General features: G+C 40.4%; 1 protein-coding gene across 1 annotated transcript; it reads right to left on the bottom strand.

Moving 5' to 3' along the window:
- Window positions 1–7,227: 7,227 nt before the first annotated feature.
- Window positions 7,228–10,408, bottom strand: LOC104012089 (putative G protein-coupled receptor 141). Its single transcript, XM_087747829.1, has 2 exons — window positions 10,297–10,408; window positions 7,228–9,463 (listed from the first exon to the last, which is right to left on the bottom strand). The coding sequence occupies exon 2, from the start codon at window positions 9,455–9,457 to the stop codon at window positions 8,573–8,575; it is 885 nt and encodes a 294-aa protein (XP_087603955.1). The 5' UTR covers window positions 9,458–9,463; window positions 10,297–10,408; the 3' UTR covers window positions 7,228–8,572.
- Between the last annotated feature and the right edge of the window lie 7,012 nt (window positions 10,409–17,420).

Raw genomic sequence — 17,420 nt, 5'->3', positions numbered from 1 at the left:
AGTTACAGTTTTCCTTCTTCTCCCATTCTCCCTTGCATCATTGCATCTTGACTTATAATGGCCCGAGTTTTGCAATTGAGCTATTTCTCTTTTATAAAACCTAAGATTTTGTTGTTGTCTCAGTTTTGCAGACTTCTCAGAGTTCCTTCATTTCCTCTATGTGGTTCTAATCTTGCTCTAATGCTTCATGTGCAGATACTGCTGTTGTGAGATTATTTTGTAAATGATTCTTATATTTATACGGAGTGTGCTGTCAGAGGAAGCCACCATCGACACTGCTTAGATATTTCAACAAAAAGCCCCTGCTTTGGCACAAAGATTGTCTCATAAATCAGATGGCTGTGTCCATTCCGTGTATATCACATGGGTCTTAGAAGGAGGCTATCGAGGTGAGGTGGTTGCATGGTGGGAACCTTCTTAAAATGCAGATGTCCCATCTGTGGGCAGACACCACACTTTGTAAGAATTTTTGTTACCTAAATAAGCTTTAAAGCTGTTTAAAGCTTCTGGAAAGTGATTGTAACCGCAGCATAACTTTGGTTTAAATCCGTGGTTCTCAAACCTTATACTCTCTAGCCTCCTCGTGCCAGAACTTGGCTGGCAACAAGTCAAATAAGTCAAGCATTAGTGTCATCAATAACAGACTAGCTCAAATCTAGAAGCCTGGAAAAATTACACTGAACTTTCTGGTGCTCAGTGAGTTACTTTTCCTACCCACAAACATAAAAACAGTATTTCACTAAAGAGATGAAAACAAAACAGACAGTGAGGAGATGAACCATGTGCCATATAATACCAAACTGCTCCTTCCTTAAAGGGGGGTAAGAGCTACTTACAAAGAGCTCTTCATGAAGCTGTTGCTGAGGAGCCATGCACTAAATCCATGGTAAGTTGTAAGTTGTGACCATCTGTTGTCACACAAAAGGTGTGACATAAATTGTACAGTTATTTTGTTCATCAGCTTATGTGTTGCCTAAAATTTTAGAAAGTTGTAACTAATAGAGTAGTAACTTCTGCTGATGTACACTTCTCAGGGAGAGTTAGAGGGTAAAATTTCAAGGGAAGGGGGAAGTTTGAGATAAAAAAGGCTGGCAGTTTTCAAGAGCCATTTGTCTGAAAATATGTTTCTCCTTTGAAGAGTTCTAGGGGTTAGGAGGACAGATTGTTAGGAATTAGGAAAAATGCTTTTTTACTGATAGAAATGTTTTTAGGGTAACTGTAGAGGGTAGCAGTAGACCTAAAGCAGGAGGGTGCCTGGTGACTTTTCTTGCACAGCCTGTTTACGGGACAGGCTCCACCAGCCTGTGCACTGCCATGTTGTGCTTCCACAGCAGAGCCAGAGGACAGTGAGAGAGACACCAGAAGCAGCAGATGAGTCATCTTGGTGTTCCTCATTGCAGAAAAGCCTCTTCCTGAATTCGTTTCTTCATTTGCTCCATCAACAATACACAGGCAGTCACCTGGTTAGGTTAAGCTTTGAGAAAGGATACTGGTATGACAATGCCAGGGAGAAAATAAAGTGTGGAGCTTGTGAAGATTCCCCTTTATTACCAATTGCTTTTATAATTTTGGGGAGAGGAATTTTTTTTCCCAGGTGGTAGCCTTTTCACATGAATCTGCTGGTTTTCATATTGCAAAATTTTAGAGGGGGTTTCTACAGAGAAACAACATTATGATGAAAGAGGAAGAATTGCTATAGGAAGAGGTTTTATTAAAAAATATGGCTGAAGGATTGTTTATCACATCTTTGTGTAAACATTGGAGGCGTATTGACAGAAGATGTGTCACTGGATTTACTTAGCATACAATACTTCTGCCAAGCAGAGTATGAAATGAAAGCAGCATGTATTTTTATGCTATTGTTTAATATCATATAAAGGCTCTACCTTATCATAGTGGTTTCATATTTTCTTGTTCGATAGATTAATGTAATTTATTGCCATGGAGTATTAGAACTTACACTGTGTTTTATGCGATGATAGCATGACTTGGGTAACACAAACCAGCCTTCACAGGTATTTAAAAGAAATCATGAATGAAAGAATTGACATGCAAAGCAAATGTCTTCTAGTCTGTCTCCTGCAGCCTTCTTTCCTCTGAAACATTCATCCTGTCCCTCCTTGTTTGCCGGGATGTAAAAGCAGGCAGCTACTTTCTTGTTAGCACTAAGGTAAAGCTCTGAGAATGATCATCACATCTTTCTTTGGCAGAGAGAAAATTGCTTCATCTAGAGCCCAACTTTCCTGTCTTCTGCTGTGTGCAAGTCCGGTGCTTCACAAGCGACATTCAGCAGCTTGTATGTTTCTACATGTACTTCAGTGTGGTTTTCGATAAATGATCATATGCATCTACTTGAAGCAGAAGAGCCTCTGCAGGCGGGGATGCCATCTCAGTCCCAAGTGGGTCAGAAACTGGGACATGAAGGGTGCGCTTGAGGGTCTAAAGTGGGGAGAGACAGCTAAGAAGCACAAGGAAGAAGAACAAGGCTGCCAAGCAGCTGATTTCACTGAGTGCACAGTGAACGTATTTGCTGAAGACTTCACATCCTTTTGGAGAGAAGTTCTGGAGACTGTTTGGGAGCATACTGGATGGATCAAAACATGAACCCTTTCAAGACTCTAGGTAGAAGCTGTGGAGTCTAAAGATTCAGAAATGGGGTTGCTCAGTGCACCTGATTTTGGGCTGTCAGACTTTTTCTCTTTCTTCCCTAGAACTCCCAAGAGTTTATATTCTCTATCTGTTCAACACAAGAAATTGTCTTACAACTGAGGAATAGGTGAAGCAATTCACTGGCAGCTCTTTGCCTTGCCTCTTGTTCTGTTAAGATAATGACAGTGAGTAGATGACTGTGAGCAATTACACTCATCAGTGACAGTATTTAGAAATTACATTTTTTGCTATTAACTTGCCATTACATTGTATGGTTTCTGTGATGCAACTCTTTCATCTTGTAAGATATCATCGTCTTCCTCCTGAGCTATGGCTCCTGCCCTTTGATTGTCAGTCTGGTCACAAAATTGTCAGCTGATGAACAAAATATCTCTGTACAATTTATGTCACACCCTTTGTGTGACAACAGATGGTCATGACTTACCATGGATTTAGTATTTGGCTCCTCACCAACAGCTGAAAACAGTGTAGTAAAGAAGACATGCAGAAATTGTGAGTTTTGCTGGCCATTTGTAGCTTTGTTGGTGTTTTAAACTTCTTTTTTTTCATGCTCCTGTGGGTTTAGTTTTGTCTGATATTTATTCTCTGTGTAACAATCGTTGCTATAAATGCTGCCCTCCTGTAGCTTTTCTGCAATGTTTTCATCCATGAGCTTATGGATAAAGTAATTTCAACACAACAATCCTTTCATAAGTTTACCCACATGTGGTTCTGCTCTGTATGTCAGATAGCTGCTCCGTGGCTCATGGTGGCACTCAAAACTCCAAACCGGAGTGTGTATGATAAAAGGCAGGAACCATAGTGTGTTTTTATGTTTAAGACTGCAATGGAAAAAATAGACACAGTTGTGAAAACTACTGGTCAGAGCAAGGACACCCTGATGCATGTGAATCCTAGGCTTGGGGACTGACCCCTTCATAGTAAAGAGCCACCCTGAAAGTCAGGGTATCTGGATCGCCAGGACAAGGGATTCAGGCTCAAACAGTGAAAATATGAGACATATTACAGCTTTAGCCCTGAATTCTGTCTGGGCAGAGTACGTGATGTGAACAATTTCATTATTCATGGAGACAAAGTTGGTCTGTCTGTACCCCACTCACACTCTGCAAGTGTGCTGTCCCCACACCATTCTCCCTGTGACCTCTTACAGGTGACTTTCTTTGGTTCATACTTCTGTAACTGCAAAGGAAATGATCTTCAGCTATTGCAGACAAGAGAATGGGGACTGTAAACTGTAATGAGCTTCCTGCTATGTATGGTTCAGGCAGCTTGAGCCATCTGAGGCAAATAGCATTACTTGATCATCCTTTCTTTTTCCCCACCAAAATCTGTTAGTGCTCAGAATGCCAGTGCTCAAGTGGAGAAGAAAAAAAAAGGGGAGGGGGAGTGTGCCTTTGTTTTCTCCTAATGCATCTGTTCCTTCTGCTTGCTTACGGTGAGGGGCATGTCCATCTGCAAGCATCATCAGTATGACCTTTCTCTACAAGCAGGCAGAAGGAACAGATGCATCAGAAGGAAATGGAGACTTTTTTTCCATTTAAGCATTGCTGTTCTGGATACTAGCAGATATGAATTAAAAAAAGATATGCCCTTTGTGCAGTTTGCCTGTGCGTGGGCTTATATCACCCTCAGCACTGCTTAAAAGGATATGCCTGAGTTAGGTAGAAACAGGCCACCTCTAGTAGCACCATAGCTGTGACGGCAGTGAGCACACTAGTTTTTGATGGCAAGAATCCTCTTGCTCCGCCTGTAGCTTTCTGTTATCAAACTAACTTAGGGAGTCAGATGTACAAATGAGATTTTGGTTTTGTTTTGTTTGCCTGCTTTTTTATGCAGAACTTCATGCAGAGAACAACGGAAGATACATTTAGCAGTTTGATACTCTTTCCTTCAGAATGTCTGGGGATTTTCCTAGTGTTCATTTGATGGCATTAAAAATGAATGGGATGACTAAATGGTTTACAATTTTACATATTCAGTTAACGTGAAAGCAATTACTAATGTGTATAATTATCTCCAGAATTACTTGGATCATGCAAATGGCATTCAAACTAACAGTTTTTAACAGTTTTCCGGGGGATGTGTCATTACATAATTCATAGTAAGAATAGTACCCTACAATCTGAGCTCAATGTTATTGCCCTTTCAGAATTTACTTCTCAGATTATCCTCCTGGAGAGTGATAACATTCTATTTTTAACAGCTTTTAGAGTGCTTCCAGATCTCAGTGGGGGACTGGGTATTGAATACAGCTTATCTCTATCACTTTAATGTGTCTCAGATGTAACAACACTGGGATCAATGCTTAATCCGTTATCCTCTGAATTAAGAGGACCATACTGAGACCAGTGAGTGGTTTGACCTCACATGACTGAGCCCTAGTCAGTGAGAGAGGGTACAGAGAAAATGGTCAAGCATAAAAAAAAGATAAAGGAGCTTAGATTAAGATGCAGGAAAGATAGATCAGTGATGAAGGCCAAGAGGCAGAGAGGAATGTGGTTCATGGGTAGGGTTAAAGAAAGTGGCTGTTGGGTGGAAGAAGGAATGTGGATGAGGTATGAGCTGGATGGTACAGCAAGCACTAGAATGATGTTCTACCTGAAGCCTTGGTGCAAAAACTGTTGTAGTTTTTAATAACTGTGAGAAGCTGAAGCATAAGCTGAACTTCACTTTCTGTACTTTCCCTCATTGCAATAGTTAATAATAAAGGTTGTTTGGCTGTGGCTGCAAGGAAGAAGCACCACAGATGCAAATTTCAGCTACATACAATTTTCTGGCAACAGGGCGCAGGGATCTCACCAACAAGGGGTGTGTGGTGGGCTGACCACAGCCAGCAGCTGAGCACCTACACAACTGCTCTCTCAGTCCCTCCACCCCCAGCAGGACGGGGCAGAGAACAGGAAGAACAAAAGCAAAATTCATGAGTCAAGACACAGACAGTTTAATAGGTGAAGGAAAGAGAAAACAGCAAACAACAAGCAGAAAATCACTTACCATCTCCCACAAGTAGATCGATGCTCAGCCAGTCTCTGAGCAACTGCCAACAAAGAAGTCAATCCCCTTCCTTCTTCTTATACCTCAGTTTGCATTGCTGAGCACAATGTCATATGGTATGGAATATCCCTTTGGCCAGTTCAGATGAGTTATCCTGCCTGTGTCTCCACCCAATGTCTTGCCCACCCGAAGCCTACTCACTATGGGGCAGAGTGGGAAAGAGAGAAAGCCTTGATGCTGTGCAAGAATCAAGCAGTAGTCGAAACACTGTGTATTATTAGCACTGTTTTAGCCACAAATCCAGAACACAGCACTGCATGCGCTGCTCTGAAGAAAGTTCACTCCATCCCAGCCAAACTCACCGCAGCGTGCAATCCCATGGTACCCAAGCAAGGCAAGCAGAGCAGGCCCAGTGACAGCCAGCAATCAGTGGTTACCAGACAGCTGTGAAGGGCAACACAGCTTCAGCATCATGCCAGGAAGTCAAGTCAGTGGGTCAGGGTTATTTCAACAAGGTACACAGCCAGGCACAGGTGAAAAAAAAGTCAGGCAAAAGCCAAGGGCAAGGCCACCAAGGCATGATTTTTTACCATAGCTGAGGACATGCATGTAATTTCTGTTTTCCTCTCCAAACTTGCACACCATTGTGCTGGACTGCTAGATTATCAGCAGACTAACAAGCAACACCAGATGACTCTGATCTTTACCAGGTAAGGCACATTGGAAACACTTGTCAGTGAGAATAGGCAGTGACACAGGACATCTTCAAGAAACAGATTTTTTGTTTAGCCACAGAAGTCCACTAATCAGAAGGGAAAAGCAAGGTACTTGTTGCCCCAGCTAGAGCTTTACCAGTTTTCCTAAAGATTTTGGTAGATCCAACTTACCCCAACTCTTTGTGGTGGCAGAGGTGCAATCGGCTTCTCTGCAGGTCCTGTCTCTTGCCTTATTTTCCTCAAAACCCTCCTGAAATACCAGAGCTTTATTTAAGCTTTTTCACCTTGAGGGGCCCTGGCTCTCTTATCAGCTACATATGCTGCATCCTGCCTGGAGAAGGATTTGAAAAGCTGCTGGTTTGGGAGCTATTTACCCATTTTAGAATCTGTCCCTTTGCATTTCATCTCTGTTGTATTGTATTGTACCTCTAGTTGCTGACTTTTTGAAAATCATGGGCTGAGCAGACTGTATTGTATGAACAGGAGTGGATCTGTTAACGCTAGAGGAAGCCATAAGGACAGGATTTTCAGGAGACTTCAGGACTTGTTGCTCATCCCCTGAACACCTCCCACTTTTTAGAAGAGGCAGAAAGGATCCTGGAACCATTGGGAGTTTTCAACAAAGTTTTTTAATGGAAATGTAAAGGCAAAAGCATTTATTCAGGATTGACAAAGTAGGTGTAAGCTCTTTCATTCTAAGAAACACCATCAACCTGAGGCATCACTAGCATTACTTTATAGGTGTAACTTTTCAACCCTCCCAAATCAACTTTTGACCTGTTTGAATCCAGGGATCACAGCACTTCTGTAGCAAAGATTACCAGGCTAAAAATTATGGCAACTTATGGGGCTATAAAGGAGGAAGCGTACCCTTGTGTGACTCCTGCAAGTCTGGGGTGGGAGAAATCTGGCCTCAAGCTGTTGGGATGCAGCAAATGACAGTGGGGCCTTTGGCAGAAGGGTTAGAGACCTTCCACAGTGAACAGAACAGGCAGAATGCAATAATGAAAAAAACTTTTACATAATGAAGATAAAACAGAGATTCTCATAACGGATGTGGTTCCTAAAGAATATAATCTGTCTAATGGAGAAAATATGTATTCCAGCACAAGTTTGTATACACTTACATGAGCATATGTTGAACTGATTAAGCACAGTTCAGTCAGTTTATTCTAGTTTTGCTTTGTTACATGTACAAATGGAAAAAATATGGCATCTGATAATAAATCAACAGGCAACTGAAAGTGACCAGACATCAAAGGTTTTTTGAAGGCTGATAAAATATTTCCCTCTCCTAGAGAGCGGCTTATCCTTCAGTAAAGGACCAGATCCCCCAATTTGAATTCCAGATCCAGTTGTGGGACCACAGTAACTTGTATTTTTTTGGCTACAATGGACCTAAGGGATAACAGCCACAGATCCAGTCCTGATGGGAGAGTGACATAAGGCAGAAGTTTTGAAACCTGTGGCCTGTTCCACTCTCACTCACTCTAAATGTGTAATTACCACAATTCAGCGAGCTGCTTGTGGTTTTGGAATGAAGTAAGTACAGGTGAAGCTGTGAGAATGATAAGTGTTTTGGTATAATTTAATTTAATACACATTTTGTATAAGTGAAGAAAAGAAGGATTCTGCTGAAATATGTTACTACAATATTTCATTCATACCCTGTTTCATGCCTTGAATACTTTTTTATTTGAATAGTGTTTGTGTCCTTGCTATCGAAAATCAGTAGTACAAAAATCCTCTAAAGTAATTTCTTTCTTCCCTCTCTTCCCTTCAGTATCACAATTGCCAGAAGAAGCTGTTAGACCTTCAGAGTGGACAACTTATTGGCCAGAGTGGGCTGTTGTTACTGAGGCACTTTGAGGAAAAAATAGAAAAGAATGGATACCCTTGCTGTAATTGTTAGAGAGGGACAGCTGAGGAAAGTCTTAATGAAGCTTCAGGAGATGACTCTTAGGTCAAAGACTAGAGTAAGACTCGTGTCTGCTTCAAGAGAGAAGATAAAAACCAGTAGCTTCTGAAAGATGGATCTTACTGGTTTGCAAAAGCCAAACAACACTACAGACCTATACAGTCATGCCAAAAACTCAGCAGTCTCCCTAGCTCAGCAAAGTCCTGACACAGTTTTATTTCTGCCAAAAGCCAATATTGACACAGCGCAGCTGGATTTCCTGGTAGTTCACAGTTCAGTGGGCTATTCCTGCTATGAAGCACAACATATCCAAGCAGCACATTGTTGTTAAAGCTAAAAAAATTTCATTGTATTGGAGTAGTTTATGGTCTTTATCCAGGTGGCAGTTTTGGATGTAATATACTCTGAATACATGATGAGGCATAAAGCACACTAATGTTACCAAGATGAAGAAGAAACTCTTTGCCTGAGCCCTGAATTCCACATGGGAGTTGATGTCAGGCCAGTATTTCACAGCCAGTCTACAGATGACAGACAGCTGGATTATGGTGAGCACAGCACAAACTGCCACCAAAATCCCAACCAAGCAGTAGTTTGTGATCACCATGGGCACCTCTTGTATCTCCTTGTGGAACTGAAAGCATTCGGAGGAGTGGTATGTGTTAGAGGTGCCATAGTACGAGAGAAAAACAGGTGTGATCACCAGCACTCCCACCAGCCAAACAGCAGCCACCCAGGTTGTAGTGTAGCACTTCCTAAACTCGAGTCGGAAGAGGCGTATTATGATGATAGCCACGTAAAACATGAAGGTGGTGTACATGTGGAGGTAGATGATGGCACTTGTTAGCTTGCAGGCAAACCTCCCGAATTTCCATTCCTGTAAAATGTAATAGCTGAGGCGGAAGGGAATGCTAAGTAGCATAAAGGTGTGCAACACCAGGAGGCTGATGATGATAATGGTCATCACAGATTGTGATCTCCTTTGAAACAACTGATGGGACATCATGATGACCCCGAGGGTGCCACCAGCCAGCTCGATGATGTACAGGGCTATGAGAAGAGTGCGGAGTGTCTCTGAGGTGTCTGGCAACGTCTCGTTTGAGGAATGGTTCTGCTGGGTTACTCTGCTGTTTGGCATCATCCTAAGATCCTCTTTCATAGGTTACTGAAAGTGAAAAATTGAAATTTAAAAAATATGCACATTTTCTTTGTTCCTTCTTTTATTGTTGACTATGGAATGTCGCAGATTCATGAAGAGACATTTTACTGAACTGTGTTTGAAATGGTGTTATCCCATGTAGTATACAAACTTATAACTATTGTCATACTGTATATGACAGCAATAAACCATGCCTCTCAGTGTCAAAACCATGTTTTATATAATTATGAAGAAGTTTTTAATTTACTAAACTGCATTATAGAATTTTTTTTTTCAGTTATTTGCCTCTAGATTCAGCCATTTGAAATAGCCAAGACACTGCTTGTAAATTATACAAATTTAATCCGCACTCACATTATAAAGCTAAAATTGAAGGTGGGGAAAATACTGAAATGTGAAGAGGTTGTACCTATAATTTGTGGATACTTTGTGAAGACACCTGAGCCATCTTTTTAGCATCTTGCTCGATGGGTGCAGGACACCCATAAGGCAGCAACAGTTTCCATTTCTAGGTGCACAGAGCACATTGAAAATAAAGATCTGCAGATGAAAATTCAGTTTCTTCTTGCTTCAGCTCCAGATCTTTTTGCTACAGAATTTCACCTGAGCTACTCTATGAAAAGTGAAGAAAAGCTAAAAATTAATTTAGGAACAATCTTCTGAAAGATATAATCCTCTGGGTACTTGTTGAACATAGCCACATACAGCTGCATTCTTATTAAACTTAATGCAAAATGTGGACTGTTCAGTTGTTTGGGCTTGCATACAGATTTCTGTAAAGGTATATGGGGATAGCATGCAGGGTACATGTGTACTTTGCTAATGAAATCTGTCCTTACCTTACAAAGAGTTTCAAAAGAACAAAGTAAGAGTTGAAAATGGTCTCTTAAAAAAGCAGCGTCTTGTCTCTCTGATTCCTTTGAAGTTTGAAATCAGTAAACTTGTTTTAATCGGCAGTTCTTAATTCTGTTGCATACATCTGTCAAATGATAGACTGCAACTGCAAAACATTTTCAGAGAAACTTCTTATTTATGAAGCGTCAGGCAAAGCATCTTTAGGTCATTGGAGTGTTGTGTCCAAGACTGATATAAACCTTTCTGTGCACTCCCTTTTAAAATGCGTGATCTTAGAAGCATTTAAATGGTTAAAATTGTATACCCACTTAATATTCCTGAGACCAATGTGAGAAATTTGCTTTCCCAGAAACTTTGCTACAAGAAAAATTTTGCAAGCTTTAAGATGACTTTCCGCTCTCGTCACAAATTCATTTTCCAACGTATATTGTTAATATTTCAAACTGACTTTAAGAAGGTACAATCTTTTTGTTGTTATAAACAGAATAATTATAGCCTAGATACCAACATTTTATATTACTCAGAAATAGATTATGTTTTTTCACTATTTATAGAAATAAAATACTTAAAATTTACCTTATAATCTCTTATTTTTGTGACTTCCCCCTTCTTCTTTGCCATTTCCTGCGTCCGTAGCATATGACGCATATAATCAGCGTGAAAAACAGAGTCTTTGGTATTACTGTTTTACTGCGAATGGTTGAGAGTTTTCTCAGCCCACATACAGGAAGGCACAAGCCTTTTTTCTTGCTTCACTGTGATAGCAATCAATCACATACGTTCAACATCCAATACTATTTTGTTGATTCAGAGGGAACTGCTGAAAATCTGCTGAGCTGTCAGAGACCATCATTGTGCTCAGACATGTAGGACAGACCCACGCATCAGGACTACTTCTGCCCACAATTTGGTCAGTCTTAAAGCTCAGATGGGCAGTGATTCCCTGAGCTATACAACTACTACAAGCTATTAGGTTTTGCTACTAAGCAAGTAAGAAGTGCCACTGATCAAGTGAAGAAATATGCAGCCGAGCAGAGGATTTTTAATTATAGATGCCCTTTTTCCCTGAACTTGTTTTATGTTTAATAATTAAGCTAAATGTGCCGGAATAACAAAGTGTTTAGCAGAGTTAACAAAAGATTTCACTCTAACATGCTATTAGATCTTCAAGAATTCAGAGATTAATCACTGTTTAAATATTGTAAGTAAAATAAGCTTCAGACATAGATGAAAAGTGACTTAAGAGTTCTTACTGTTAAAAAAAGACATGCAGAGGCCAGTGGAGCTTGAAGATTATGCCTGACCTGCTTGCATGAATGCTGACCCCAAACCATATCATTAGTATAAGGTAGCTCACTAAAAAGAGGAAAGCATTGAGTCAGGACTCTTCTAAAGACATTAAAAAGCAGTTTCTTGACTAGAAATTAAACAGAAAAATGTTAGCCCATTTTATTTTTCTATTGGAGTTCTTGGCTGCAGTCAGAGTCATCAGTACTCAAACACGAAAGGATAACACACAAGGTTTTGTGAACAATAACATAAAAAAAAATATTCTAGCAGGGCTGAACTATCATTGCTCCTGCTATCATGCAGTCATCCTCTGCTGTGGCTGTGAGGATGGTTCCCTCCGAGAGGCTTCTCTCCTACTAAGTAGAGTCATTAGGAAGAACAAGATGTGAAAGAGAACTATTAGAAGTAAATAAATAAAAAGACTCAAAAAAACAAGGGTGCTAAAAGTCAGGGAAAAAAACAGAAAGGGTTGTGAGGGTGAGCGAGAACATGGAGACAGCAGTCTGTGAGACATTCTCAGGATAAACTGAAAGCTTTGAGGGAGCAGTTACCATCTCATCTAGACCAGGATTCAGAACAGGAGGGATGGTCATTTTGGAGACTAAATATACTTGTGGGCTTGGGGTAAGAGAAATGTGCAATTGTTCCAGCAAACAGAGCTGTGTGAATAAAGGTACTCACCAGGTGTTGTTCCAGCATCACTTAATCCCACATAAGGACAGGCTGCTGCCTGACATGGTAGCAATGGTGTTTGGATGGCAAAATGATCAGCTGGTTCTGCAGAAATACACAGGAAGGTAGGGAACAGCCTGGGTGTCAGGCACCAATGGCTTCGATGGGTTAGAGTTAGATGAAACTACATCCACAGCCTCTGGGTGAAGCAGGGAAATGCCTGCAGCCTTGTGCTCTGTCCACAGGACCTGAAGTGATCCACAAAGCTTGAACCACCAAGTAATAATGCAGAAGAGACATGAAGAAATTGCATTCCTGAGATAGCTGCTATGTGACAGACGGCACTCAAGACAGAGCTGAATCAAGCTATGAGATCAAGAGCTCTGTGCACTCTATTACCTTGTTGAGTCCAGTCTGAGCTCTTTGGATGTAAAGTGATGCCAAAAACCCTGCAAAGGTGTTGCATAGATAATCCTCTTGTCACCCTGGGGAGGGCGCTGTTGGCTGACACAAAAAATGTTACGGGTCAGAAACTGAACTTCTCAATTGATGTTTCATACTTCTGAGTCACTTTGTCCTCGAAATGTTTCCTGAAGGTTGTATGTTGAAGCTGTTCAGTTTGTTAACCTTTCATCTTCATGTTCTTCCGTTAAAAAAAAAAAAAAAATCACTCAGCTCTGTAATCCAGGTCTTAAATTTTAGGTTAGTTTCTCATTTGAGTACAAAAGGAAACTGAGTCACATCAGCCTGTTCAAATGAACTTTCAGATCTTGCTTTTGCTCTTTACTTCATCAGCACATAGTTTGCCTTGACCAGTGGTGAGAATAAAGGTTGAAAGAGAAATGCATATATATATATCAGAGAACCATGTGAAGACTAGCATCGCAAATTGATTTTAAGGAAGGCAAGAACTGGGCGGGTCTGGTTCAATATTGGGCGAAACAGAAGACAAAGAAGAAAGGTAAAGGTTTAAATTATTAAGAGAAAATTAAATAGAAGAAGCAGCAATAGTTGAGAGAAGAGGAAGAAGGCCTGTTGGATGTTTAGAGACAGGATGAGTCTCTGTGGAAGCGTCACTGACTGTGCCTATGCATGGGCGTAGCAGAGTTCCTTTAAGCAGGGGCTAGATCCACAGCAGAACTCTAAGTTTTTATTTTATTTCATTTCTGCATGATTTCCTCTGCTTTCTGTCTTGCTTTGTAAGAAAATGTTATGTTTACTGGTCAGTATAATAGCAACCAAGATTTCACATACGAGCTCAAGAGCTCCTTTCTGTCTAGGAACAACGACGAAACTGCGCTACGTTGTGTTACTGGGTAGGTTTTCAGTTTTAGCTGCTTCCAACCTAGGGTCACAATTGCTGATAATTTGAATTATTTATTAATATTAAACCCTTTATTGCTAGTTACTTATAAGAACTGAGCTACATATAGGCCAGAGTCATAAACAACAGTAAGACAGTGAATACGTGTTATGTTTTAACGTACTGCTTTTTCTGTGACTGCAGATGCAATCACAATTCTTGCTGTCTCACTCCCACTCTGTTAGACATGAGTCACAGGTATGGGAAAGTGAGCAAATCGTACTCCATGGTTAGTGAACTTGCAGGATAATCCCTTTAACTTGCCAATCCTACCCACCCATGCAGCATGAAGAATTTAATAACTTCAGCCAGTAAATGGTCAGCAAGGTTAGCAGATTTGAGATTCTTGAACTAATCTTCTACTTTTTTGGTTGCAGATTTGCTGAGAGGTTTCTCAGGCTTTGTCTGTCAGGATGGATGAGGCTATCTGGCTTCTCTGCTTATTAGAAATAATAATATATAGTTGCCTCAGTCATACCTATTTAATATGCCTCAAAAGTAGACATTATGCTTTATGTAAGTAGAAGAAACATATGGATTTCTGTGGAGGAATTTGGCAGAGCATATCACATGCAGGCTATGACTTGCCTTTTGAAACAAAACTTATTTCTTGGGTTTGGTGCAAAGAGATGAGATTTATTATTAAAAGTTCAGGAACTTGTCTTTATTCTCTTGTGCTGGTACATACCAGTTTAGTAGTAAGTTAGAAGATTTATGAAATACTTATGTCCTACTATTTGGTCTACTTGCCCTCCAACACCTGTAGAGGCAATTAAAGTTCTTGCTGCTTTAGGTTATTGCAGAAAATTGATAATGCTGGCTTTAAAGTGCCATTGTACTCAGGAACAGCTGCAGAGAACCACATGTGAGCCAAGGATCTGGCACTGACAGTACATAACCTTTTCTTGGTCCCAAATGCTTTGCTTTCTGCCTGAACATGCTGCCACCCATCCTCCTTGTCAAACTTAATTCCCTTTGTTTTCAGTCCCACAGCCTTTCTCAGAAGTCTGTGTTTCTAGGGATAGCTCCACACAATGCTACTTTACCCTGTTTCTTATGTTCTTCTCCTTGATAAACACAGTCACAGCCACAGAGCCCAAATTCTTCTTTCCTGATACTAATATGCAGAATCAACAAGTCTCTGCAGAAATTAGATCCCTGCAATAAATGTTTGCTTTACACGAGTTGGGCAAGGCTTAATGTTTATTAAACTAAAAAGCAATTAGAAAGAAAACACGTAAACCAATTAACTTATGCAGGAAAGCAGAGATCCTCATTGCACTGATAGCAGTTTTCAATGAATTACAGGAAGCATGGAGGGTGCCCAAAACACAGAGATGGTGCTTTCAAGGTGGGGTGGAGAGGTTGGTTTTGGAGTTGTTTTTTGGTTTGGGGTTGTTTTTCCGAATTCCTGTTGATCTTAAACTCCTTGAGGTCTTTCAACTGTGTGTTTGTGACCATCTCTGACAAAAATGAGCCTTACCTTTACTGAGGAAAGTTTCCCATTTTTCTGGAAGAAAGGCAAGTGCTTATGTTCTGGATGGAGTTGCAGAGAGAGCACTAGAAGACAGGGACTAGGACTCTGAAAATAAAAAAAAATGTTTGCATTTGTCAGGAAATTAGTTTACAATTTGATGATTCTGGTGTCTAGAGGCCTGTCACCCAGTTTCATCAAAACACACATGCCAAACAGCACATCTACTAGAAAAACAATGACAAAAGAGGATTTTGAACTATAGAGAACTTGAAGTATCAGATATCAGCTCTCTAGAACCCAAAGCCATGAGTAAATCAGAAAAAATGCATTAGCATTTATCCTTACTGGGGTGGGTGGTAAGAATCAATATCAATAGTGTGAATTCTGAGATATAAAAGAAATTAAATATCAGTATGAAACATAAGACCTAGAACATCTCCAATATGCAGTGGTAATATTTCATGCTGTTCTCAGTGGTGGAAACTGGACTGGCTGTGAAACTAGAAGATTTTTTAGTGCCTATCACTAAATGGAGATTTGAATACAAAATCTATGCTGCAGGCTACCAGCCTTTTCCAATTTAATTTCCTGTGGGATTTCCAAAGACGCCTAGAGAAGCAAGAGTGAATTTGAAATTTGAATAGTTTGGCTAGTGGGTGCCACCACAGAAGCTGCTTCCTTTAAGTCCCTGGAAGAAAAGACAAGAGCCAAGGTCTGGAAAACCTGCAGTGGGGCAAATCCACAAGCAGAGGAAACTCCAAAGCTGAGGCCATTTGTGCAGTGGACTAAGTCCTGTATTTACAAAAACTGACTCTCTCACCCTCAGAGTGCCTTGTCCATAGCATGGCCACCATCTGCAGAAGAAAATACAACAGAGAAAAAAGCAGTTCTGCAACACTCAATGATAGAAGTGGCTTGGGAAGTAAGGCGTTGTGCAGACAAGAATGATCTGAAGGGATTTAAAAAGAGATGCTCATCATGTGCTTAAAATATACTTCCACTCTGCCTTGCCTTAGAAAAGGTTCTGTTGACATCTTCAGAGATGCCAGTAGCAACCAGGAATGAACCTATGTGCTGGCCAGTCCATCACCCATGGTAAGACCAGCAGTTCCAGCAGACCCATACATTTCTCAGGGCAGAGTTGTCATTTTATATTCTAATCACAAATATCACTGGCATCATCAGATCTGGAAACTCAATGGTTTAATGAAAGACTGCCAAAGTTACCAAAAAAATAGCATCTCTACTGGTGTCTCTCTCTAGGCCTCGGGTTTCTTTTGGGTCCAAAGCACCCAGTTCTTCCTCTTTTCAGGAGGAGGCTGCAGACCTCTTAAATGACAACAGTGATTAGCCCAGCTGCTCTGACTTACATCCAGCACTTCTGCTCCTTCTAGTGCTATGATAATGATAAGTAGTGACCACAGCTTCCTTACAGAAGGGCATTTTTTTACAGGAAACAAAAAATGGCCTTTAAGAGGAAAGATTTAAATCAATAAAGCAGACTCTACGCTTATTTAGATCTTACCCAGGTTTGCTATTTGCTGAAATGTGAAGAACCATTACTTGAGAGCATGTCCCAAAGCAACTCGGAAAGACTTTTTGCTCACTATATTGGATAATATCTTTAAAGTTATATCTGTTGTACATATTACTAAATAATTCAGCCACATTCAGCATTTGGAAGATGAAATAACAATGTCATTTCTGCTGCCTTTTTGCTAATTGGGAAATCTCTGTGCTTCCGTTATACATGCTGTTTGCAGGAATGAAATAAGATGAATGCCATGTCGTATGGCTGTTTATACCCCATACTCTCAACACATGGCAAAGACAATATGTACAACCAATCAAAATGCTCTCCTACTAAAATGATCATGATCCTAAGTACCATCAAACTGTCTGCATCAATTTATTCAATAGCTTTCACTGTTTCTTTGTTTTCTCAGTTCAAGGATTTGAGCAATTACTGTAATTGTAAGAACATTTCTACCCTAAAGCATAGATGGGCCATCCAGCTAATTAACATACTTCAAGCTAACTCTATGAAAATGAAATACGTGATAGGTTCCAAATGAACTGTTTAGCAGAGTCCTGTTGGACTTCTCTTTCCATTGTAACAAAAACAGATTGTAGAACAAGAGAATGGGATGGAGGGGAACATGTAAAATGAAGCGATTAATATAATTGCTTTTCTTTCAACCACCAGCAGTTCTTAGAAGTGAAGGATGGGAGAAGCCTTTGTTAATGCACAAGACACAGGGAGGAAACTATTCCTCTACATGCAACACAAGGTTACTTTATAAAAT

The sequence above is a fragment of the Nipponia nippon genome, unplaced genomic scaffold, assembly GCF_047370975.1.
Source record: "Nipponia nippon isolate SJK-2023a ecotype South Korea unplaced genomic scaffold, ASM4737097v1 scaffold_1, whole genome shotgun sequence".
Lineage (NCBI taxonomy): Eukaryota > Metazoa > Chordata > Aves > Pelecaniformes > Threskiornithidae > Nipponia > Nipponia nippon.
This window is presented reverse-complemented; position numbering and strand designations above follow the sequence as displayed.

Excerpts from the sequence above, each read along its gene's own strand:
- LOC104012089 (XM_087747829.1), bottom strand. The coding sequence starts at position 9,457 with ATGAAAGAGGATCTTAGGATGATGCCAAACAGCAGAGTAACCCAGCAG.